At 44.8% G+C, this 26,803-nt stretch overlaps 1 protein-coding gene across 2 annotated transcripts in view; it reads right to left on the reverse strand.

The window, feature by feature from the left end:
* The window catches only part of chordc1a (cysteine and histidine-rich domain (CHORD) containing 1a), a 67,514-nt gene that overhangs the window by 35,165 nt on the left and 5,546 nt on the right, over nucleotides 1-26,803 (reverse strand). Inside the window, exons 1-3 of one of the 2 annotated variants that reach the window (XM_038818283.1) lie at nucleotides 20,599-20,799; nucleotides 14,650-14,702; nucleotides 10,782-10,838 (exon numbers count right to left, since the gene is read on the reverse strand). In XM_038818283.1, the coding sequence (XP_038674211.1) occupies nucleotides 10,782-10,838; nucleotides 14,650-14,702; nucleotides 20,599-20,662 (174 nt within the window). In that variant the 5' untranslated portion in view covers nucleotides 20,663-20,799. Of the gene's footprint in view, nucleotides 1-10,781; nucleotides 10,839-14,649; nucleotides 14,703-20,598; nucleotides 20,800-26,803 lie in introns of those variants that run through there. The other variant, XM_038818284.1, reaches the window with a different exon arrangement.

Raw genomic sequence — 26,803 nt, forward strand, 5'->3', positions numbered from 1 at the left:
AAAAGTTAAAAACCTATGGAATTTATTATGGAAAGAAGAGAATAACACTCCAGACTTCTAACATTCATTATTCTGGACCAGAGAGGTTATTTATCAGTAATTATGACGTAGCACACCACACCCATAGAAATTCAACCCACACTTCATTCAACAGCAAAAATAGTGCATAATAAGTTACCGTGATGATAAAATGATCCTTGGCTGTCCTAAAAATCCATCTGTTTCACTAATATCCTTCAGTGAAAGAAGTCTACCATCCTTACTCAGTCTGGCCTACACATATCTTTAGACCCACAGCAATGTGTTTTGCTGTTCTCTGAAATGACCTGGCAAGCCACTCAGTTCAAAGGCAGTTCAAAGGCATTTAGAGATGGACATCAATACTGTCCTTGCCAACAATGCCCAATCCCATTGAAAGAATAAAGTCAGCGTTGTTGCAACCTTATGTTCTAGGCCATAGTCTATTGTTCTTGAAAATACAGAAAAATGTGTCATTTGAAACATGGAAGTCTGGCAATATCTGGTTTGAGAGGGTACAGGGAAAGATCCCACAAAAAGTTCATAGCAGCTGCAAAGAGCAAGGTTATAAAATGCAGATTCTTGCTCACAAAACAAGCTTTAGCAAACACACAGGTCTCATGTGGTAAGCTAAAACAATGGCTCACACCTTCATGGAATGTAACTATCTCAGGAAGCATCTGAAAAAGCATGGATGAGAGTTTCAATTGCATTAAGTGACGAATGTTTAAAACAGGCAAGTCTTTCAAGTCATAACCAAGTTAAATTTTAGCATGCAGCTAAAAGCAAAATTTCACACCTTAATTGAAATAAACTCTCTTAGTAAACAGCTGGAAAGGATGGAAGATGCCCAGTCAAATTTGGTGTCAAATTTAAAGTGTAAAATTCTATGAACATCAAACAATTAAAAGAAAATTGGAGACGACCTGTCTACGAGAAACATCATTTAAGTCAAAATCAAAGGCAAAGTTATGAGCTGGGGACAATTGGAAAATTAAACGATTTGAAATCACAGAATTAAAAGTAACACCTATTGAAACCAAAGCATTGTTTAATCAGATCTGAGAGGAGACGATATGCCCAAAACGAATAATTAGTTGTAGTAAGATGTTTACATCAAAGATACTTTTAACTATCAAAGTGAAACAAGCCCATTTACAATAAAGTCGTAAAAACTTAATAACTCTCAGAAAGAGAATATAAACCCAGGGAGCAGAAGCAGAACAGCAACAGAGAGCACCAGCAACAGGAGAGAAGGGGAGGAGAACTCAGAGAGAGAGAGAGAGAGAGAGAGCTCGGTCATGGGAAAGACAAGGCAAGCAGCCGAGTTTAAACAGTTATACATCTAAGGAAGACTAGAATTTAAACAGGAGTCAGAGTCAGCTTAGAGATAGCTAGCAGAGCCAGCTCTCACAGCTCGGTGCATGGGAAGAACAGGACACAGCAACCGAGTTCACCAGCGAATACAACTCAAGAAGACCAGATTTTAAGAAGATCGATTGCCAAGGTGGGCCTGAAGCAGCCAGAAGCAAGATCTTTTTTTCCTTTCTGTAAAGAAAGTGTTTGCAGCTTTTAAAAGAAAAAATATAATAATAAAAATAACTTAACCTGAAAAAGTGGTTATTAGCTTACTTCACTTCCTTAATAACGCAGGACCCAGGACATCAATGCTATTAAGGGGTAAGTAGGTAAAATTCTTCGGTGAAGGTATGGGTTATACCGGGGGATAACTTGAAAAGATAGTTTGACCTGAATGGCACCCACAGAAGCCTGCACTGGAGTCAGGGAGTGAGAATCCCTGTTCACCATTTAGAATATCAACCTTTTTTTTGGTATAGGGGGAATTCTAAGAATAGTGGTGAGTTTTAACTTCACTATGTTGGACTGAAGACTACCCTTTTCTGTAAAACTAACTATGCAATTACATCAACTCAGAATTGTAATAGTAATCCTTTTGAGATCAGAAATGTATATTAAAGTCTTTCACACTTTTGCATCCCCAATACATTTTACAATGAATCAAGAAAACATTTAGCAAGATAATTCCAGATACATATCATAAGTGGTTTCACTTCCTTGGGACAGCTGAGAAATGTAGTTCCAACTGGACTCCCTTAGTCAAATTAGTGCAGAATCTTGGAAATGATAAAAACAAGTGAACATACTCTCACTCTCCCAGATTAGTGGGTTGGTTGCTCTGCTCAGTTTGAACAACATAACTTCAAGCTATTCAACTGCAATTGAATCTTCTGGGAAAACCTGCCCAAGATGGGCAGCATAGTGGCTAGCACAGCTGCTTCACAGCTCCAGGGTCCCAGGTTCGATGCCCGGCTTGGGTCTGCATGCTCTCCCAGTGTCTACGTGGATTTCCTCCAGGCGCTCCGGTTTCCTCTCTTAGTCCAAAGATGAGGTCAGATGGATTGGCCATGCCAAATTGCCCTTAGTGTCCAAAAAGGTTAGATAGGGTTACTGATTGATTGATATTTATTGTCTCATGTACCGAAGTACAGTGACAAGTATTTTTCTGCGGCCAAGGGAACGTACACATTACATACATAGTAGATAGGTTAAAAAATTGATAGAGTATATTGACAAATGGTACATGAACAAATAGTGATTGGAGAGCAGCACATGGCTTCATGAATAATGTCCTTACAGGGAACAGATCAGTTGGAGGGAGAATCGTTGAGGAGTCTAGTGGGGAAGAAGCTGTTCTTATGCCTGGATGTGCGATCTCCAGACTTCTATATCTTTTGCCTGATGGAAGGGTCTGGAAGGGTCTCCGACAATGCTGTCTGCCTTCCTGAGGCAGTAGGAAACGTAGACAGAATCATAGAATTCGCAGAAGGAGGCCATTCGGCTCAGCGAGTCTGCCCCAGCTCTTGGAACGAGCACCCTACCTAAGCCCATACCTCCACCCTATCCCTGTAACCCCACCTAACTTTTTTTTTTGGACAGCAAGGACAATTTAGCATAGCCAGTACACCTAACCTGCACATCTTTGGACTGTGGGAGGAAACCGGAGCACTCGGAGGAAACCCACAGGGAGAACGTGCAGACGCCACACAGACAGTGACCCAAGCCGGGAATCGAATCTGGGACCCTGGTGCTGTAAGCAATTGTGATAACCACTGTGCTATCCCTCAATGGGAGGGTAACAAGCTTGTGTGATGCGTTGGGCTGAGTTCACCACACTCTGCAGTTCCTTGCGATCATGGGCCGAGCAGTTGCCATACCAAGCTGCAATGCAGCCGGATAGGATGCTCTCTATGGTACATCTGTTGAAGTTTGAGAGAGTTGATGCAGACATGTCGAATTTCTTTAGCTTCCGTAGGAAGTAGAGACGTTGTTGGGCTTTCTTGACTGTTGTATCAACGTGTGTTGACCAGGGCAGAGTGTTGGAGATGATAACCCCGAGGAACTTAAAAGCTATCGATCATATCCACTTAGCAGCTATTGATATAGACAGGGGTGTGTGTTGCGCTATGCTTCCTGAAGTCGATGATCAGTTCCTTGGTCTTTCCAACATTTAGAAAGAGGTTGTATGCAGTACACCATGCAACCAAGTGATTTATCTCCCTTCTGTAGTCTGATTCGCCGTTGTTCGAGATAGACCCACCACGACTGGGTTACGGGGACAGGGTGGAGGTGTGGGCTTAGATAGGGTGATCTTTACATGGGCCTGTAGAGACTTGATGGGCCAAATGGCCTCTTTCTGCACTGTAAATTCTATATGAAGTAGCTTTGCTTTAAAAAAAACTGATTATACATTTCAGTTCTTTTGTCATCTCAGAGCTCACAAACAAAAGGTAATCCCCTGATAAGCACCGAGTGGCAATGATTCCTCAACAGGAAGTGGAGTATTAATAATGGAGACAGGCCAAAAAGAACACCTATTGTTTTCCATAACCACCCTTCATCTCCAATGCATCCAAAAAAACGTCCGAGCCATCTTTTACGCAAAACCTAACATTTAAATGCCATTCTATTCCAAAACCCTGCCATCGATAAATAGTCTAAAATCCCCCAAAATTAGTCAGTCATATATACCATCGTTATTTTCCTGCACCACGTCAGTTCAAATTAAAAAAGGACCATATTTTAAATTGCCTGTAATTATTTTAAGATTAGGACTTCCAATGGCGGCCATGGTGCGAGTGGTCGCACACAGGGCAGCTCCTGCTCGAAAGCATAGAAAGAGCACTTTTTACCCAATAGTGGGTGTAATTTTGACAAAAAGGTGTAGTTGAAGGTCGGAGGAGTAGTTTCCCCCAGGAGTGGTGTGTCTGCTGGCTACCAAACCCGGCAGAAGATAGTGAGAGATCTTGCCAAAGAGGAAACCTGTGGCGCAGCAGCCGGTGTGAGGATGGCAGGGGGCTGGTGCCAGGTGGAAAGCCCCAGATGGAGCAGTTGATGACTTTCATTAAGGAGGAATGCCACCAGCAGCGGGATGAAATGCAGGAGGATTGCTCGAAGGCCATTGAAGGAGCTGTGGCACCCCTGAAGAGTTTGATTGAACGGTGGAGACGTGCTTGGAGGTGCAGGGGTTGCAGATTCGAGAGATCGAAGGAGTGATCTCGGACCACAGCAATCATGTGGTAGCACTGGAGGCAGAGGTGGGGCTCTTAGCAGACCTTCTGCAAAACATTGAATGCAAAAGGTGGAGGAGCAGGAGAACACCTTGAGAAGGTGCCTGAAGGAGTGGAAGGTGCGAGTGCCACGAGGTATGTCTCGAAGATGCTGGCAGGGCAGGTGGCGGAGCGGGCGCTAGATTAGGCCTCTGAAGTGCACAGAGCGCATATGTCCCTGAGGCAGAAGATTAGAGCTGGGGAGCCGCCGTGGGCAGTGATCGTGAGGCTCCACAAATTTGTGAAGAAAGAAGATTTTGCGTTGGGCCAGAGAGAAGCGCACTTGCGAATGGGAGGGGAACAAGGTCAGAATGTTTCAGGACATTGGAGCTGGGTTGGCGAAACGGAGGGCAGGGTTCAACAAGGCCAAGGCGGTGCTGTACTGGCGGCGGATCAGACTTGGGGTGCAGTACCAGAACCCGGCCAAATTATGGGTGACGTTTGAAGGCCAGGAATATTACTGCGAGACCCCAGAAGTGGCTGAGGACTTCATCAAGGAAGCATAAACTGGGGGAGAACTCAGTGGACAATGTTTGGGAACCGGGATGCTGGTATTTTGTAATGGTTGGGAATATGTTTGAAGTGGGGTTAGGGGTTGGGGATATTTCATTCCCTCCGGTTTGGAGGGGGTCCTTTTTTGGGTTTGATGTTTACAGTTGGGATTGTAAGGGATTACATAGAATGTACAGTGCAGAAGGAGGCCATTCGGCCCATCGAGTCTGCACTGGCTCTTGGAAAGAGCACCCTACCCCCTATCCAAGGTCAACACCTCCACCCTATCCCCATTACCCAGTAACCCCACCCAACACTAAGGGCAATTTTGGATACTAAGGGCAATTTATCATGGCCAATCCACCTAACCCGCACATCTTTGGACTGTGGGAGGAAATCGGAGCACCCGGAGGAAACCCACGCGCACACGTGGAGGATGTGCAGACTCCGCACAGAGAGTGACCCAAGCCGGAATCGAACCTGTGACCCTGGAGCTGTGAAGCGATTGTGCTATCCACAAGGCTACCGTGCTGCCCTGCTCTCATGGTAGGGGCGAAACGTTCATGTGGGGATGCATGCTACCACCTCCCCCCCCCCCCCCCCCCCCCCCCCCCCCCCTCCTGTTTTACGGGGCTGTTTGTGTTTCATGCTTGTTTGCTTTCGGGGGAGGTGACTTGGGAGCTCAGGATGAGTCTTTATTTGGGTGGGGGAGGCAATGTCAGCAGGGACCCTTGTTCCCTGATCTGAAGAGTGAGTGTAGGGGAGGTCATTGGGAGGAGCCTTTGGTCAGCGGCTGCCACACTAGAAAGTGATGCTGGCGAACGGAAGTGAGGTGGGGCAGAAGGCAGAGGTTGACACGACATGGCAGGGGGTGAGGGATGTGCTTGGTACAGGGTGGAATTAATGGGGCTGGAGATAAGTGGGGAAGACGACGGACAGTAGAGGGGAATGGAGGCGTAAGCCTCCGGTAACGTTGGCAACATGGAGCTTCCAATGACTTAATGCACCGGTTAAAAGATGGCAGATGTTTGTGCACCTCAGGAGCTTGAAAGCGGAGGTGTTATTTTTCCAGGAGACACATCTCCACGTGAAGGACCAGGTTAGGTTAAGAAAGGGGTGGGTCGGGCAGGTTTTCCATTCTAGGTTTGATTCAAAATCGAGGGGAGTGGCAATTTTAATGAGCAAGAAAATGGGGTTTGAGAGTGCAAAGGAAGTGAGGGATCCGGGTGGGAGATGTGGGATTGAGTGGGGTATTGGAAGGGACGCTGGTGGTGCTGGTAAAGGTGTATGCACCAAATTGGGACAGTGTAGGTTTTATGAGTGGGCTACTAGCAGCGATTCTGTATTTGGCCACACACCAATTGATCACGGGAAGAGATTTTAATTGTGTCCTAGAGCCGAGGGTGGATAGGTCGAGAACCAGGTTTATGGGTACGGCACGAATGACAAAGGAGCTGGGTGGGTTTATGGAAAGGGTGGGTGTGGTGAATCCCATGGTGCTTTCGGTACCCAGGGGGCGACTATTCTTTTTTTCACATGTTTATACGGTGTATTCAAGGACTGATTATTTTGTGGTGAGCCGGGAGATTTTGGTCAGGATGGAGGGAGCAGGGTACACGGGGATAGCTATTTCAGACCATGCATTCCACTAGCTGGAGATAGATTCAGCTTTGACTGGGATGAGAGCAGAAGCCGGGGTGGAGGTTTGATTCGGGGTTGCTGGCGGATTGAGGCTTTTATGACAAGGTGAGGGAGGTGATTAAGGAGTATGTGGAGTTGAATCAGAACGGGAAGGTGTCGGCAGGCATTTTTTGGGAAGTGCTGAAGGCAGTAGTCCGAAGGGGGGGGGGGGGGGGGGGGGGGGGGGGGGGAGAGAGAGAGAGAGAGGAGATATTAGGAGGTGTGATACACTGCAATTGACTTTGGCGGACCAGGGTCCAGGTGTTAAAAATTAATAATTTGTCAAGGTTCTTGTTTATTTTTCAGAAACTCTCAATCTTTATACCAAAGGCCTTTTTGGAGGAGGGGGGGGGGGGGGGGGGGGGGGGGGGGGGGGGGAGAGGTGCCGAGGGTCAGGAGGACCCTGCTGTTGGCTTTGCCGAACATGCTTCATTATTACTGGGTGGCAAATGTGGAAAAGTTGCAGCGATGGTGGAAAGGAGAGGAATTTTTTTGGGGATCCAGCTTAAGGGCCATGGTGATGGCAGTGTTGGAAATGGCACCGAGTAGGTATTCAGGAGCCTGGTGGTGCAGTCACGGTGACGATTTGGACTCAATTGAGGCGGCATTTTAGGGTTGGGGGGGGGGGGGGTAAATATCGGTGTTAACACCGATGTGCAAGAATCATGTGTTTGAGCTGGGGGGAGGGGGGGGAAGGATGGATAGTGTATACAGGTGGAGGGAAGTGGGGTTGGTCAAGGTGAGGGATCTGCATTTGAAGGCTTTGGCAGTTTGGAGGAGCTAAAAGAGAGTGTGGAGCTCCTGAGGGAGTGAGTTTAGGTAACTGCAGGTTAGGGACTTTGCGCAGAAGGTCTGGAAGGAATTCTTTAGGTTGCCAAGATACACCCAGCTGGAGCGACTGTTGCTTCCGGATGTGGAAGGGGAGGGTAGAATTGGGAATATATACAGGTGGCTGGGGGAGCAGGGAGGCAAGGGTGGTGAAGATCAAGGAAAAATGGGAAGGGGAGTTGAGAGGAGAGATCAATTGGGGAGTATGGAGTGAGGTACTGCGTAGGGTAAACGGGACCTCCTCGTGCGCAAGGATGAGCCCGAAACACTTTAAACGTGGAACACAGGGTACATATGACTCGGTCGAGAATGAGTGGGTTCTTCCAAGGGGTGGCAAATCAGTGTGAGAGATGTGGACGGGGGCCAACGAATCACACGCACAAATTCTGTGGTTGTGAAAAACTGGAGATTCTGGGTGGGTGTGTGCGCAGTCCCAACAAGGATAGTGGGGTGGTGCAGATATTCGGGGGTTTCGGAGAAGCCGGAGCTCATGGAGAGGAGGAAGACCAATGTCGTGGCCTTCACCTTGAATTGTCTGGCTGCACATTTTACTGGAGTGGTTGTCGACATCGCCAGAAGGTAGAGGCATGGTTGGGTTACCTGTATGACCTCCTGCGGTTGGAAAAGATAAAGTATGAGTTAAGGGGCTCAACAGAGGGGTTTGAGAAAAGGTGGGGGATATCATGACAGTGGTTGAGGAGCTGTTCGTCGCCGGAGGGTGGGGTGAAAAGGGGGGGGGGGAAACAAGTTGTATAAACTGTATATTGTTGGGAAGTATGTTTCCCAGGGGTATTTATGTGCTGTAACCTATTTTGATACAAGTTTGTAATAAAATACATTTTTTTAAAATGGGGGATGATTTTTGCCACCTGGCTTGAAAGGTTTCCTCCACTATAGACAGATAAAATTTCCAAATGTTGTGCAGTCATACTTCCACAACACAGTACTGATGCGAGTAAGCAGCTCGTGCTGAAATTTTTAATCTCCAAAACACAACAAATGCCCCCTATAGTGTATCAATGGGATAGTCCTCTTGATGTAATATAATCCCAGCTGGTGACAACTCAAACTAATTCTAAGGTTAACTCAGTGTTGGAATGTCACCGATGAACAGAGGAAAAGAATGCAATATTCACTTCAGATCAGCCACCTCTCACATTACTAGAAAAACAGATGTATTTTCTACCCTGCCTCTGATTCCCCGTATTATTGTGCATCTTGACTATTGCAGAACCATATATCACTACACCCTTCTGCATCCAGCCCATGTCACTTTTTAGTTACCACCTTTTCTTGACAACTAGGGTTGTCCAATAATTTACAATCAATGCCCATATATGGGAATTCATATAGGTCGTTTTCTCTTGCTGTTTAGGGGAAGAACATACACGACATTGCCTAGTGATATCGATTAGTTCAAATTAGCTCTCAGGAACATTAATATCTGAAAATATGACAGATTTTGATGACAACACAAGTCCTGAGCAAATGACCAGAAGCAACTGCTGTTCCCACAGAGTGGCAGAAATGACTAATAGCTAACTGACAGACCAATAGAGAAGAACATTTTTGATCTTGAGTTTTTTGAAGTATCAGAAAATTGTAGGCTTCAATGCGCTGCTTTGCATCGTCTATTTTCAGCAGACAAGACAAGACAGGCTCACTGGAACTTCAGGGATGTTTTCAAAATGATCTTTTAAACCTGTCAACGGCACAGGATTCTCAAAAAATATTGCAATAGTTTATCATGCAAAATATTGCCCTGTCTTGATATGTTTGTTTTGCACATCTACAATCTACAACTATATTATCTACAAATAAATGATAGCTTTACCCTGTGCACATTCCAGATGTTTAAAATGGTAGCGAAAGATTAATTGTTGCCCTATCCAATTTACATCATGCATAAGAATGCAGATTTCAGACATACAAGAATCAACCAATGGAAATAATTATATATATATATTTTATAAATTTAGAGTCCCCAATTCATTTTTTTCCCACTCTAAGGGGCAAATTAGCATGTTCAGTCCACCTACCTTGCACATTTTTGTGTTGTGGGGGCAAAGCCCACACAAACACAGGGAGAACGTGCAAACTCCACACAGACAGTGACCCAGAGCCGGGATCGAACCTGGGACCTCAACGCTGTGAGACTGCAATGCTAACCACTGAGCTGCCCTGGTAATATATATATTTTTGCTTAAATCAGTATTAAAAGTAAGAATTCACCCCCAATATCTCTGAAACCACTAATGATAAAAAGTTAATCTAATGTTTGGGAAAGAACAGATAATCAAATTGCAGTACTTAATGAAAGCACGGTAGCACTGTGGATAGCACAATCGCTTCACAGCTCCAGGGTCCCAGGTTCGATTCCGGCTTGGGTCACTGTCTGTGCGGAGTCTGCACATCTTCCCCGTGTCTGCGTGGGTTTCCTCCGGGTGTTCCGGTTTCCTCCCACAGTCCAAAAGATGTGCAGGTCAGGTGGATTGGCCATGATAAATTGCCCTTAGTGTCCAAAATTGCCCTTAGTGTTGGGTGGGGTTACTGGGTTATGGGGATAGGGTGGAGTTGTTGACCTTGGGTAGGGTGCTCTTTCCAAGAGCCGGTGCAGACTCGATGGGCTGAATGGCCTCCTTCTGTACTGTAAATTCTATGATTCTATACTTAGTCATTCTAGACCAGTGATCGTAAACATATTTAAACTGGAACACAATAAAATGCAAGTTCAAGTGGCTAACATGCTATTGTCAACACAATGCAGTACTTGGTAAATTTGGGTTTCTTCTGTGGCCCCATTGCAAGCTCTCAGCAATCAGAAGAGGGAGAAATGAATCAATTAAAAGTACATTTTTGAATAAATTGCAATTAGAAAGGAGTTTAATTTTGTACCAATTTACTTAATTATTAGTTGTGTTAAGGATCAAACTGTGACCAGATGTTGAAAATAGTGCCCTTGCATTTAATTTCTACTTTGAAAATATTTAAGATTACATCAGCAGTTATATTTTGTCCCACAAAAGGTTTATCAGTATCGAACTTCCAGACTGTCATGAGGTTAGGAAATAAACAAGTTCAAATCAAACAGCAAAAGAATGAAAATATTTCAGTGACATCTAAAAAGAACCTTACCACAATATTCAAGAAATCAGAAAAATCTGTAGTGCGTCTCTTACAGCAAGACCAACCCTATGGGACATAAAAACATTGCAAGTTACGTAATAGAATGCAAGAAAGTTAATTTGGCTAAATTTACTGTAAAAACACTTCAGTAGTGATCATGACATTTTATAGGTTTGTGGTATAAGTTGATAACACCAGATAGATGATTTAAACCATTTCATTCATAGAACATAGAACAGTACAGCACAGAACAGGCCCTTTGGCCCTCAATGTTGTGCCGAGCCATGATCACCCCACTCAAACCCACATATCCAACCTATACCCGTAACCACCATGCTACCCTACCATTCCTTCACCTTACTTCAGATGAATGCCAGATTTAAATAGACATGCAAAGTATTGATCTCAGGTGGTAAAAGCTTAAACCATACATAATAAATGTTCTGCTACATTGAGTAACGTTGATCCTGATGTAACTGCAATAGTGTTTAAAATAAGAACTACTGTCCGATGAGTTACTTTCAATCTTAAGTATATCCACTGAATGGCATCTTCAACATGCATTGCATCTTTTAGTTTGAACTTTTTGGGAGGAGTTATACTTCAACACTTAGTAACTACATTTTCATGCGCACTAATTCCAGGTATCAGAATCAAAGCATGGAATTCCCCAAAGCCAACAAGTTACACTAAAATTATATGGGAAAGTAACGTGCATCTTGCCACCTGCAATATAAATTAAAAATCTGATTATGCTGGAATGCAAGTTCTGTAAAAGAACGATCATGATTTAAATGTAACCAATGTGACCCATAAACTGGATGGAGGGAAATGGCAGAACATGAAGTGGCACCTCCACTGCCTTCAGTACAGCATGATGTGGAAATGCCGGCGTTGGATTGGGGCGAGCACAGTAAGAAGTCTTACAATACCAGGTTAAAGTCCAACAGGTTTGTTTCAAATCACCAGCTTTCGGAGCACCGCTCCTTCCTCAGGTGAATGAAGAGGTAGATTCCAGAAACATTTATATAGACAAATATAGATGTTATACACCAGATACATCGATGACATTTTTTTCCTTTGGACCCACGGCGAAGAATCACTGAAACAACTACACAATGACATCAATAAGTTCCATCCACCATCAGACTCACCATGGATTACTCTCCAGAATCGATTGCATTCTTGGATACACTCACCTCCATCAAGGACAGTCACATCAGCAGTTTGCTTTACCGCAAGCCCACGGATAACCTCACAATGCTCCACTTCTCCAGCTTCCAATCTAAACACATTAAAGAAGCCACGCTCTATGGACAAGTCCTCCGTATACACAGGATTTGCTCAGACGAGGAGGAGCGTAACAGCCATCTACAGACCCTGAAAGATGCCCTTTTAAGAACGGGATATGGCTCTCAACTCATCGATCGACAGTTCCAACGTGTCACGGCAAAAAACAGCATCGACCTCCTCAGAAGACAAACACGGGACACAACCGACAGAGTACCCTTCGTCGTCCAGTACTTCCACGGAGCGGAGAAACAATGACATCTTCTTCGCAAACTTCAGCACATCATCAATGAAGACAAACATCTTGCCAAGGTCATCCCCACACCCCACTACTTGCCTTCAAACAACCGCGGAACCTGAAACAAACTAGTGTTTGCAGCAAACTACCCAGCCTTCAGAAAAGCGACCACAACACCACACAACCCTGCCATGGCAATCTCTGCAAGACATGGGTACCACCATTACACGTGAGAACGCCACCCACCAGGTACACGGTACATATGCGTGCGACTCAGCCAACGATGTCTACCTCATACGCTGCAGGAAAGGATGTCCCTTTCCTGGTGTATGGAAAGCGTGGTACATGGGCAAGACCATGCAGACGCTGTGACAACGGATATCGCGCGACAGTCGCCAGGCAGGAATGTTCCCTTCCAGTCGGGGAACACTTCAGCAGTCGAAGACATCAGGACGCGCAACGCAGAATTGCCAAGTAGAAACTTATAGCCACGTTCCGCACACGAGTACGGCCTCAACTGGGACCTTGGATTCATGTTTCATTACATTCACCGACCACCATCTGGCCTGGGCTTGCGAAATCCTACCAACTGTCCTGGCTTGAGACAATTCACAGCTCTTTAACTTGGGGTTACCTCTCTCTCTGGCTCTGCAAAGACTTAATTACCTGCAAATGCTTGCATTAAAAGTACCGTCTTGCATCTTTGACTTTGTCTATATAAGTGTTTCTGGATAGTAATGATTATAACAATGGCTGTGTGCACAACTTAGTTACACCGACGTAACCTTCATTTAGATTGTGCAACACAAATTTGTATTAATAACCTGAGGAGTGGACTAAATGGAATACATTTAAGATAGTTTCCTAGATCAGTACTTCAAAGAACCAACTAGGCAACAAGCTGTTTAAGGTGTGCAACGAGACAGGAATAATTGATAACCTTGAATAACACAGCTTTCAAGGAACAGTGGTCATAACATAGTAGAATTTTATAATGCGTTTGAGTACATTTTAGTTTAAGTCTGAAAGTAGTGTCTTAAATCTGAACAAAGTAAACTGTCTATTACTGAAAAGAGATACTTCTTCATTCACCTGAGAAAGGAGCAGTGCTCCGAAAGCTAGTGATTTGAAACAAACCTGTTGGAGTTAAATCTAGTGTTGTGAGACTTCTTACTGTTCAGTACAGCATAGCTGTTTATTACATTAAAAATAACACTTGCTGCAATGCCTCATTCAGCAGCTTGACAAATTATTAATTTCTCTCAAGAAATTGGGATGTAATTTTTATAAAAGGGAACATTTGTACAGGGTCATCCATATTTTGCAAAATGCACTCTAAAAGCAATTTGCTTAAGACAGTCAAGTTTTCAAAGGTCTCATCATTTTTGGGCAAACTGAGATAACAGAGACAGGCAATTGCTGCTTTCCAGGATTTTACTAAAGTTTATCGTTCCATACTCTGAGACAGGAGTCCACTCATCCCCACAATCAGGCTACAATCCAAGAGGTCCAAATTCAGCAAGACTGTGACCCAGGAGATGGTGGATCATGGGACACAGGTGAAAGTGTGAGAGCAGATGGCTGAGAAGTAGAAGGAAGAGCACCTTGGCCTTGAGGCTTTGCAACAACTGGCTACTGTCAGAGTGAGACTGTGGATCCAAAATCAAATGGAAGGGCAGCAGGAAAAATGCCTACTGCTTTCTGTGGCTGAAGGAACATCAGTATTCCAGAAATAATGACGCACATTGATAGAAGAGGCAAAATTGATTTCTCTCCTGAGGTGTAAGCAGCAGTACCTCCTTTCCTGGAGTTGTACGCCATGAGAAGAGACCTTACACAGTCCATCACCTTGCTTCTTGGAATCTCCAGTCCACCATTTCTCACCTTTATATAGTCTTGCAGAATTTGTTTTACCATTATTATTACATTTATTTTTATTGCTGTTATTATATTTTGTATGCTTTAACATTACTCATTAAGCCAAAAATTTAAATTGCCCCTTAGTGTCCCAAGATGCGCTCTTTAGGTGGGGTTACGGGGAGTGGATGGGGGAGTGGGCCTAAGTAGGGTGCTCTTTTGAATGGTCGGTGTAGACATGAAGGGCTGAATGACCTCCATCTGCACTGTAGGGATTATATGTATTCTATGCTCTGCCTGATTTGAATATCTAATAGAACCCGATTCTCCAGGTACTAACATTCATATTAATCACTTCAGTTGACTTTTTAAAAGAAAATTTCAAACTTTAATTTAAGTGAAGTAGCCAACATTTCAATTTAGGCAGCCAACAGCTGTACATATACTATTCAATTCTTAAAAACAGAAAATTCTAGGAAACAGATTTCTTACCTTCAATGCGTCATGAAACACAGGTGAACCAGGGTGATAGGTGCAAGCATTTTCTAAAAAAAAAATCAATTGTTTTACCCATTAAATTGAGCTATTTCAAGGAAAAGAATTATTACAGAACTAGTGGAACTCCCATGGCATTGATCATGGTAATTCACTAACGACTTGCATTTATTTAGCACCTTTAATACAGTAAAACATCCCAAAACTTCACAAAAAATATCAATTTTTTCCCTGAAAATTCTATGTCACACAAGGAAATATTAGGGCAAGTCAAAGTGCTTTTCTTAAAGAGTGTTTTCATATGGAGAGAGCGAGAGTGCGAGGTAGCGAGCTGTCAAGCTGGAGGGGGCCAATTCCCGAGATTAGGAGCTAGGTGACAGAAGGCATGGCTGCCAAAGGTAAAGCAGTGAAAAGTGGAGATAGGCAAGATGTCAGTGCAGAGATCTTGGAAGGAGTGCTGCACTGTAGGAGAGGATAAAGAGGGATTTGAAAACAAGGATGAGTATCGTGTAGTTGAAGCAATGCCAGACTGGGAGCCATGATGTGGAGATGCCGGTTGGACTGGGGTGAGCACAGTAAGAAGTCTTACAACACCAGGTTAAAGTCCAACAGGTTTGTTTCAAACACGTCTCCATTCACCGGAGAAAGGAGCAGTGCTCCGAAAGCTTGTGTTTGAAACAAACCTGTTGGACTTTAACCTGGTGTTGTAAGACTTCTGACTGGGAGCCAACAACCCAAGTCAGAGTACAGGGTGGTGCAAGAATGCTATATCATCTAATGCTATCGTGTTCCTTCAAATCAAGAGTTAACAGATTCAGATGGAAGTTCTATTGTTATTTTAGGTAGGGATCTTTGAAGATTAAAAACAAATTACTTTGAGAAATTGCAGATCAGAAACACCAAATATTTAAATATTTTTGATACAGCTGTAAAACATTTACTTTCATACTAAAGGCATTTCAGGAATTATTTGAGGTAGGAACGGTCCCAGAGGATTGGGAAATGGCTAATGCAACATCCCTGCTTAAGGGAGGGAGGCAGAAGATAGGAAATGATAGACGGTTAGTCAGACTTCAGTTGTTGTTAAAATTTGACAGTCTATTATTAAGGATGAGATTGCGGAGTACTTATATATACACACACACATGGTAAAACACAACTGAGACAGCATGGATTCGTCAAGGGGAGGTCATGCCTGACAAAGCTGTTAGAATTCATTGAGACGGTAATGAGAAAGTTAGACAAAGGAGAACCAGTGGACGTCATCGATTTAGATTTCAAGAAGGCATTTGACAAGATGCCTTCCAGGAGCCTGCTAAATAAGATAAGACCCCATGATGTTATGGGGCAAAATACTAGCATGGATAGAGGATTGGCTGACAGCAGAAGGCAGAGAATGGGGATAAAGGGGTCTTTTTCAGGATGGCATCCGGTGACTAGTGGTAATCCACAGGGGTCAGTGTTGGAACCATAGATGTTCACGATATACATAATGATCTGGAAGAAGGAACTGAGGGCATTGTTGCTAAGTTTGCAGGTGATGTAGAGGGATAGGTTGTGTTGAGGAAGCAGAGAAGCTGCAGAAGGACCTGGATAGGTTAGGAGATGTGGGCAAAGTGGGAGATGGAATACAAATATAGAAAAGTGTGAGGTTATGCACTTTTGGTAGGAAGAATAGAGACAGACTATTTTCTAAATAGGAAAAGGCTTTGGAAATCAGAAACACAAAGGGACTTAGGAGCTCTAGTTCAGGAACTCTAGTTCAGGATTCTCTTAACATTAATATGCACCTCCAATATGTAGTTGATCAACCGCTATCCCTGTGGGTCCTGTTATGATATCATCTCTCTTCTGATCATTGCCTTCAGTGACCCCAGGGTGTGGAGGGCGAGACTACCCAGTTATGGTTGCAGCTTAGTTACCGATGGCCAGTGCCATCGTTTTACAAGAAGCCTCGTCAGCGAGGAGAGCAGTCTCCAATCTCCACGAGGGAGGGGGGCACGTGAGGCCTGACCTGCCTCCAATCTCACAATGTACGATTGCTAAATGTTCAGCCCCCACTGGCCCTGGAAGCACCGATTTCCCCATCACAAAAGTCCATTTGGGAGTACATCCTGTGAACACATAAGAATAAGAACTCCTTCTCCCTCTGGTGACTGACCTCTAAGGGTCTACCCCCCACCCCCCCATCTGTTCCATGAAAACAATCAGCCCTTTCACCATTCCTGATCTTGCACACGACCTGGGACTTGACTAGTCCACCCTCCGGTCAAGGACATAGTTGAAGTCACCCCCTATGATCTATAGGTGGGAGTCAAGGTCAGGGACCGTCGCCAATGTTTTTCAGATAAACACTGTATCATCCCATTTGGAGGCATGCATGTTCACCAGTACCACCGGAACACCCACCAAAGCCCCACTCACCATTATATAATGACCCCCACATGCCCAGCACAAAGGTTACCCGGGTATTAAACAAGATTGCCACCCCTCTTGCTCTCATGTCAAACATGGTCGATAAGCTGCCTACCCAGTTCTTCCTTACCCTCATCTGATCCTTCGCCCTCAAATGTGTCTTGAAAAAACATTACATCGACCCTCAGGCTTTTCAAGTTGGAGAAGACTTGGGATATTTTGACTGGACCATTAAGCCTCCTCCCGTTCCAGGTACCTATCCTGACAAAAAGGGGGGCATCACTGCACTCACACCCCTCTTTTAGGTCAGCCATAATCACTGAGAATATGCCACTGCATGCCTGGCCATGCCTTTTTAGTCAGTCCATCCAAGATGGCTACCGCCCTAATTCAATCCATCCATCCATGAAACATGTGGGACCAGCATTCTATCCTCCACGCTTAGAGTACCCAGCCACCCCACTTCAATCGGACAGGCAGCCCCCTTCTCTGCAGGGACCTCCCCCAGTGCACCAAGAAACAAGCCAGTCCCAGCACGCTTGTTTGGAGGAGCAACAACTCTGCCAGATCCCCCTCACGGGGGACCTGTTGTGCCCCCCCACTTCATATTACTCCAGTTTACCAGCATGGTGGCCTGGAAACGAAGCCCAACAACCCCAATCTGAATGATCATCAACAGCCCTGTACCCCCACTCTTCCCATTTAAAGTCACCCATGTTGGAGGAGCAATGAAATAGAAATCCAAAGAGGAGTTCCAAACCCCCTTCACACAGATGGATTAACCCTGATAGTTGTAGGGTCCAGCCTTGTAACCCCAAACAGCAAAAGCCAACAAGACCTCCAAGAGAATATAATATATTATAAACAGCAAAAGCCAACAAGACCTCCAAGAGAATATAATATATATTATATTATAAACAGCAAAAACCAACAAGACCTATAAGAGAAATAAAACAAACATGTGGATATTCCTGAATAAAGAACATCGATGACATTGCCCTTGCGCTCAGTTCTTTCCCAGTCCATTCTTCTGTACAAAGTAGTTTGCTTCTTTCGGCATTATAGTTTGTCTCCTCTTAAACGTTAAAGAAATGGTCCCCATCTTTGCAAGTGACCCAAAGTGCCGCGAGATGCAACATCCTAATCGAATTTTACTTTTTGAATCGTACCATATTGGCCTCATTAAATTCAGGTTGGCCCCAATGTCCCGGTATATACGAATAGAGTGTCCCTCCCAGTCGCATGTCTGTGTGGTCTTCGCCAATCTTTGAATACGTTTCTTAACCTGGAACTTTTGTGGAGTCTGACTATTACAGCCGGAGACGATTTCCTGGGTCATGGCTTCTGGCGAAGTGACCGGTGGAACCGGTCCAACTCGGGTGGTGGGGGTTCAGTGAAGACCACCTCCCTGACCAGCTTTGAGATGTACTCGGTTGGGCTTTTACCTTCTGTGCCCTCTGGTAGCCCGATGATCTGAAGGTTCTGGCAGCGAGATCGCTTTTTATGGTCATCAACTCTGGACTTCCAAGATTTTTTGGGTTGCCGCCAACATAGTTATTTTGGCCTCTAACAAGGCAATTCGTCCATCCAGCTCCGTGACTGTCTTCTCCATTTGCTGCCTACAACTCCAGCCACCGTTCCACTCTGTCCATCGACCCATGGAGGCGTGCCAGGGCTGCTTTTATAGCTGTTTCCACACCCAACAGCAGGTCCTCCTTCACTGCATTTCTGTGATTTTAGAGATCCACCACAATAAAGTTCGTCACGGACTGGGATGGTGACGGCGGCTCTGCCATGTTCGACTTCGCTCTGCCACGCAGGTCCACTGACTCAGACGTTTTACGTTATTTTTATTCCCTTCCCATCTCGTCTGGTAGCCCAACATTCCCAACCAGCAGAGCAACTGGCGAGGATCAGATTTGTCTAATTTTTTTTGGATGATGTTCTTTCCACTTTATAGGCATTGCACATCTGATTTATCTTCATCTGTCTGCCTCTATTTGTTTGACTGTAGAATATTGCCAAATTGAGAATATTCCATCATACTCCTGACTTGTACCTTATAGGTTGTGGAGGTACCTTAGGGAGTCAGCTGAGTTACTCACCACCAAAATCTCAAGTCTCTGACCTACACCTGCAGCACAGTATTTCTATGGCTATTCCAGTTAGGTTTCTGGTCCATGGTAACCCCAAGGTTGGAGATAGTGGAAGATTCACTCTTGAAGATACCATTGCCTGGCACTGGACAGGAATGTTACTCATCAGTCAAGTATTGAATGTTGTCCAGGTATTGTTGCAAGTGGACACTGACTGCTTCAGGAGCCACAAATGTTAATGAACATTGCACTCACTCATCAGCAAACACCTCCCTCACTCATCAGCAAACACCTCCACTTCTAATCCTATATAATAAAAGTAACCGCTTATTGTCACAAGTAGGCTTCAATGAAGTTAGTGAAATGCCCCATGTCGCCTCATTCCAGCGCCTGTTCGGGGAGGCCGGTACAGGAATTAAACACGCGTTGCTGCCATTGTTTTGCATTACAAGCCAGCTATTTAGCCCACTGTGCTAAACCAGCCCCTTAATGAGAAAGGGTCATGGTTGGACCTTGGATACTACCCTGCAAAGCTTCTGCAGCAATTTTCTGGGACGGAGATAATTTACCTGCAACAACCACAACCTTCTTCTGTTGTGCAGAGAAGCTCCAATAGCAGAGAATTTACCTCTTGATTCCCATCGACTTCCAAGTTTGTTAGGACTCATTGGTGTCACATTTGGTGAATGTTCCTTTGATATCAAGGGCACGCAGTTTCACCTACCCTCTTGAATTAAGCTCATTTGTCCACCTTTGGACTAAGGCTGTAATGTATAGAGTACAGAGTAAATTAGTGAAACCCAAAATAAGCACTGGTGTGGCTGCTCCAGTTTTAGTGTTGCTCAATAGCAGTCAACAGCACCTTCCATCACTTCCCTGATGATTGAGGTGACTGGATTTCTCCTGTCTTGTGGACAGGTCCAGACAATTTTCCACACTATCTGGAGAATGCCAATGTTGCAGCTGTACTGGAACAGCACACGTGTTCAGGATGTTGTCAGCTCCCCCAACCTTTGCATTCCCACAACCACTGAAGCAGCCAGTGGTAAATTGAACTAGGTGCGTACAGATGTAATTCAGTGTCCGTTTTTCAGTACCCATTTCACAAATGAAACGAAAAGGTGCAGAATGTACAGAGACAACTCCCAATTAAATGCAGATATATAATTCTTAATGACTGACAGGAGTACAAAACCCCAATATTGAATATAGATCACACATAGCGACCAGAGTTAAACCGCAATTTAAAACCAAGACTAAATGCAGTTCCGATTTACTTTGACCATCAATATTAGAAACGTGAAGATGAACGGAAGCGAACGAAAAAGGGAGCCAGGTTCCCTCCCTCTCCGAGCCAGCTCATACTCAGCACCGAAGCCGAGTTAGTCTGGCTCCCCGCTCAAACCTGATAACCGGCGCTGTGCCATCGTCTTACCGTCGCTCTTTTGATCGGGATCAAAACGTTGTCCGCAGCCTTTGTTATAACACAAGAGAGACATTTCCGGACAGAAACCTGTACGAACGAATCTGAAAGCAGCCCGAACGCCGCTCCGACACTCACTGCTCGAGCAGCTCCCGCCCACACGGCCTCCACCCTCCGATCCACGCTTCCCCTTCGGCAATCTCCGGAAATTCTCGGCCCCTTCCGCACTCCTTCTCGAACATTCCAGCCTGTTCTAGGCTGGCCGGCCGAGGGGCGCGCGTGCGCAGAGTGCCGGCACTCTTCCAGAACCTTGTGTTGAGCGGGAAAGATTCCCCCATTCATCAGCTCCAAGTGACTCTTGAGTTTAGCACTGCCACTGATAGTGGTGACAAATAGCGGCACTCTCAGGACTCATTTTTAATGGGTGCAGTTTGTTTAGATTGGGGCCTCGGCTTTGGAGAAACTACAGTAAGAAGTCTGACAACACCAGGTTAAAGTCCAACAGGTTTGTTTCAAACACCAGCTTTCGGAGCACTGCTCCTTCCTCAGGTGTTTGAAACAAACCTGTTGGACTTTAACCTGGTGTTGTAAGACTTCTTACTGTGCTCACCCAAGTCCAACGCCAGCATCTCCACATCTTGGAGAAACTAAATTAGGGATAAGGCGATTTGGTCCATGGAGGCCGATCCTATTGAAAAAGTACTACCACAGAAACATAGCCAAAAACCGACAAGAATGTTTCCGATTCAAATGGCAATGATGTGGGAACAAGTAGTTGATTCCTGGATTCTGTATTTCTTAATTTTAAAGGTATTGTTTTAAAGGTCTACATGCCAGCCACACACATCTCAATTAACAACTGTGAACAAAAGAGGCCATGATTCTGTTCACAGACCACAGATTGAAGACATGGTGAACAGGCGTTTTAGTAAGGGTAGGAAAATTAAAGATGGGGCGAGAATGTGGTGATGCCAGCGTTGGACTATAGTAGGCACAGTAAGAAGTCTTACAACACCAGGTAAAAGTCAAATAGGTTTGTTTTGAATCACTAGCTTCGGAGCACAGCTCCTTCCTTGGGTGAATGGATTCAATCACCTGAGGAAGGAGCAGTGCTCCAAAAGCTAGTGATTTGAAACAAACCTGTTGGTCTTTAACATGGTGTTGTGAGAATTTGAAACACGGTGATGGTGTTATTGGGTTGAATTACTTAAAATGTAATGGACTGTGAGGATAGCTAGACATCTGAGCGACATCAACTGGTAAAAGGGCAGACTCATGGCAGGTGAAATTAATGCAGAGAATTGTGAATTGCTGCATTTCAGAATGAAGAGAATCAGGAAATGGTTTTAAACGTAATGGAGAAAATGCAACCCGAGAGTTCAAATACACAATTTTTTTTAAAGGTTGCAGAACAACAAATTGATATGGCTATTAAAACAGCATACTAAATTCTGAGTTTTATAAACAGAGGTACACAATACACAGGCAAGGAAGTTATGCTAAACTTTTATAAATCACTGGTTACACCTCAGCTAGAGCATTGTGATCAATTCTAACCACCACACTAGGAAAGCTGTTAGAGACTTGGAAAAGGTGCAGAGGAATGATGCTTGGAAAAGATGCAGAGGAATATTGCTTGGAAAAGATGCAGAGGAATATTGCTTGGAAAAGATGCAGAGGAATGATGCAAAGGATGTAGGGACTCAGTTCTGTGCAGCGATTAGAGAACCTTGGATTGTTTTCCATTCTGTGACTGCTGCTGGAAGCAAATCAAAGAGCAACGTTCAAAACTGGCAAAAGAAAAATTGATAAGGCTATGGGGAAACACTAGGAGAGTGCAGCTAATTTAATATCACCTTTAAAGAGCCAGGAACGGCACAGTGGGTTTAATTGTCCTCTTTGGTTTTTTTTTTTCTTTTCTTTTTTTATAAATTTAGAGTAGCCAATTCATTTTTTTCCAATTAAAAGGGCAATTTAGCGTGGCCAATCCACCTAGCCTGCACATCTTTGGGTTGTGGGGGCGGAACCCACGCAAACACGGGAAGAATGTGCAAACTCCACATGGACAGTGACCCAGGGCCGGGATCGAACCTGGGACCTCGGTGCCGTGAGGCTGCAGGGTTAACCCACTGCGCCACCGTGCTGCCCCATTGTCCTCTTTGTTGTATGATTCTATAAATAATTAAAAGTGAAGGGATGATAGATTAAATATTGAAAACCATGCTCAATGAAAATGCATGGGAAAGACAGGGAAACAAGTCATAGCGAAAACGATAACTGAAGTAACATTCACACCACAAGGGCCAGGCAATGACCATTTCCAACTATCTCTCCCATATATTCAATGGGATTGCATCACTGAGTTCTCCACTATCAACATCCTGGTTGTTACCACTGATCAGAAATTGAACTGGAACAACCACATAAACACTGGCTGCAATAGGAGGCCAGAGGCTGGAAATTCTGTGGAGTGTAACTCATCTCATGGCTCCCCAAAGCCTGTTCACCACCTACAAGGCAGTGTGATGAAATACTCTACACTGACCTGGATAAATGTAGCTCCAACAACACTCAAGATGTTCAATATAATCCAGAAAAAGCAGCTTGCTTGTTTGACATCCCATACACCTCCTTCAACTTCTACTCACATCAACATCAGAACTCCGTGGTGGCAGTGTATACTATCTAGAAAATGCACTGCATAAACTCATCTAGGCTCCTTAAACAGCACATTCCACACCCATGACCACTACAACCTAGAAGAACAAGGGCAGCAGGTGTAGGCCCAAGGGAGAATCATTTTCAGTTCCCCTCCAGGCCACACACCATTCTGACTTGGAATTATAATCACCATTCCTTCGTGGTCATACTGTGTACGTTCCCTTGGCCGCAGAAAAACACCTTTTCACTTTACTTCGGTACAATCAACGGGTCAAAGCCTGCAATTCCCTCCCCAACAGCACTTTGCCCGTACTTACACCATAGACTGCAGCAGTTCAGGGAGGCAGCTCACCACCACCTCTCAAGAGCAATTAGGGATGGGTAATGAAATACTGGCCGAGCCAGTGATGTCCATCTCGTGTTTGCTAATTTAAAAAAATGATTGTACAAGGCCCCAAAGGTCGTAGTCTCTAGGTTACACCCAATGCTAATCCAGAGTATAGAATAGAACAGAATAAATAAATGCATTATTGGAGAGATGGGCAGGAGGGAGGGCCTTAGATTCCTGGGACATTCTGGGGGAATTGGGATCTATAAATGCTGCATGGGTTGTACCTCAGCAAAGCCAGGATCAAAGTCCTTTCTAGGTGGTTTGCTAGTGCTACTGGGGAGGGTTTGAATTTACTTGAGAGACGTTGGGAACTAGGATACAACATCAAAGAGGAAAAAACAAGGTACACAAAGAATTAGGAGAGACAACTAGCACTAGAGTAAAAATGCACAGGGGGCAGTAACAGGGAATGCAATAATGTCTAAACTTATGCATGTATGAGAACACGTGTGTGTTAAAAATGTCGGTGGGCTGCAGGGGATATACAAGTATGATGTTGTGGCCTAATTAAGGAGATTTCACTTAACTAAATAGGACTAAATATTCCTGGATACAATATGTTCAGGAGAGATAGAAAAGACAGCAGGACAGCAGAATTAAGGGGAATATTAGTGGTGGAGAAGCTGGAGGGGACAAGCATAGAAATTATTTGGTTAGATAAAGAAACAAAAAAAGGAGATGTACTATTACAATACTGGGTATATTCTATAGGCCACCAACTAGAGGGAGAGTTCCAGCTACTATCGAGTAGCTATATAGGGACTTTCAATATCCTAATATAGACAAGGATAATAATAGTATAAAAGGGCAGAGAGGAAAAAAACTTTCTGAAATGGATTCAAGAAAATGTTGTGGATCAGTATATGTCCGGCCCAACGAGGAATGTGGTCCTGCTGGATCTGGGGAATGAGGTGGGTCAAGTGTCAGCAAAGGAACATTCATGGCACAGTAATCGCATCATCATAAGGTTTAGGTTAGCTATAAAAAAGGACTGGGAACAATCCAGAGTGAAAATAATTAATTGGTGGAAGCCCCCAATTTCAGTGGGATGAGAAGAAATCCAGTCCGGATAAAGAAGCAAAAACTGGCAGGAAAAACTAACAGAATACAGATGGCCTTTAAAAAGATAGTTTGTGTACAGTTAAGGTGAGGGACAAAAGACAACAAAGCCAGAGATTCCTGGATGACAAAAGTGATAGACAATCAGATGCAGCAGAAAAAGGGTACAATAACAAATGTCAGGTTGATAATACTATAAAGAACCAGCTGAATATAGAGTTTAGAAGGGAATTCCAAAAAGAAATGAGAAGCAATGAGAATTTGGAAGAGACTGGTAGCTAACAAAAATGGGAATTGAACTCGCACTGCTGTCTTGTTCTGCATTAAAACCCAGCTGTTTAGCCCACTGTGCTTAACCAGCCCCAAATAGATATAGGGGGCGGGATTCTTCGGAAACCGGCGGGACGGGCAACTCCGGCGTGAACCACTAGGTCGACACCCGAGAGGTTTGCGCTGCGCCGGAAGCGGCTTGGCGCCACGCCAACCGGCACGGAAGGGCCTCCGCCGGCCGGCGCATGAGCACCAGGGTGTGGTGTCATTGCAGCACATGCACGGGGTGGGGGGGGGGGGGGGGGGGGGGGGGGTGGTTCATCTCTGCGCCGGCCATCACGGACTGTTACACCAGCCAGCGCGGAGGAATACAGTGCCCCCACGGCACAGGCCCGCCCGCGGATCAGTGGGCTCCGATTGCGGACCAGACCACCTCGGGAGGCATCTCCTGGGGCCAGATCCCCACCCCCCGACGACCCCGGAGGCTGCCTGCGGAGCCAGGTCCCGACGCTAAGTACCTATTGCAACATATGCCGGCGGGACTAGCCGAAAACGGGCAGCCACTTGGCCCATCGCAGGCCGGATAATTGGCGGGGGGGTCACTGCTAGCAGCTACAGACCGGCGTGGCGCGATTCCCGCCCCCGCCAAATCCCCAGCGCCGGAGAAATTGGCAGCCGGCGAGGACGGGATTCTCGCCGCCTCCCAGCAATTCTCCGACACGGCGGGGCAGTCGGAGAATCCCGCCCAGGATATAGATATAGGAGCAGAATTAGGCCATTCAGTCCATCGAGTCTGCTCCACCATTCAATCGTAAATGATATGTTTCTCATTCCCATTCTCCTGTCTTCTCCCCGTAACCCCTGATCCCCGTATTAATCAAGAACCTATCTTGACATAGGAATAGTTAAAGGAGTGGGGCCGATTAGAGACCAAAAAGGAAATTTGCAAGATGATAGAGTGCATGCCTGTAGTGTTTCACAGATTATTTTGCACCCGTCTTTACCAAGGAAGAGGATGTTGTCAAAGCCATCACGAAAAGGGATCTTGAGACACTGGATGGACTAAAAGAAAATGACAAGAGATATTAGAAACGCTGGCTGTATTTAAAGTTGAAAAGTCATTTGGATCAGATCAAATGATACTGAGGGAAGTAAAGGTGGAAATTGCAGTCACTGGAAATAATCTTCCAATTGGTTATTTTTTTTTAAAAAAAGTACCCAATTCCCCCTTCCCCCACCGGAGTAAGGGGCAATATAGTGTGGCCAATCCACCTCCCCTGCACATCTTTGGGTTGTGGGGGTTGAGACTTAAGCAGACACGGGGAGAATGTACAAACTTCACACGGACAGTGACCCAGGGTTGGGATCGAACCCGGGTCCTCGGCGCCGTGAGGCAGCAATGCTAACCAGTGTGCCACCATGCCGCCCCGTTCCAATTGGTAATGGCGTGACGGTTAATGACGAGTTGACTGAAAATATTACACGTGCAAATTTTTTTTTTCTTTTTTGCAGAGAAGTGTGAAGCAGTAGCTTTTTAACAGGAAGAACGGAATATAAAATAAAGGATACAATCTAAAAACAAGGTGCAACAGTAAGGGGATTGAAGGGTGGGCATATGTGTGAATGAATTATTCAATGTAGTGAAAGTGGTTAATAAGGCGTACAAAATCCTGAGCTTTATAAATAGGTGCTCAATGAATACAAAGGCAAGGAAGTAATGGTGAAAAAGTTTATAAAATGCTGATTTGCCTTTAACTGTGTCCAATTCTAAGAATTATTTGAAGACACTGGACAAAGTGAAGTAATGATTTACAAACATGGTTCCAGAGATGAGAA

This window comes from Scyliorhinus canicula, chromosome 14, assembly GCF_902713615.1.
Source record: "Scyliorhinus canicula chromosome 14, sScyCan1.1, whole genome shotgun sequence".
In the NCBI taxonomy this organism is placed as follows: domain Eukaryota; kingdom Metazoa; phylum Chordata; class Chondrichthyes; order Carcharhiniformes; family Scyliorhinidae; genus Scyliorhinus; species Scyliorhinus canicula.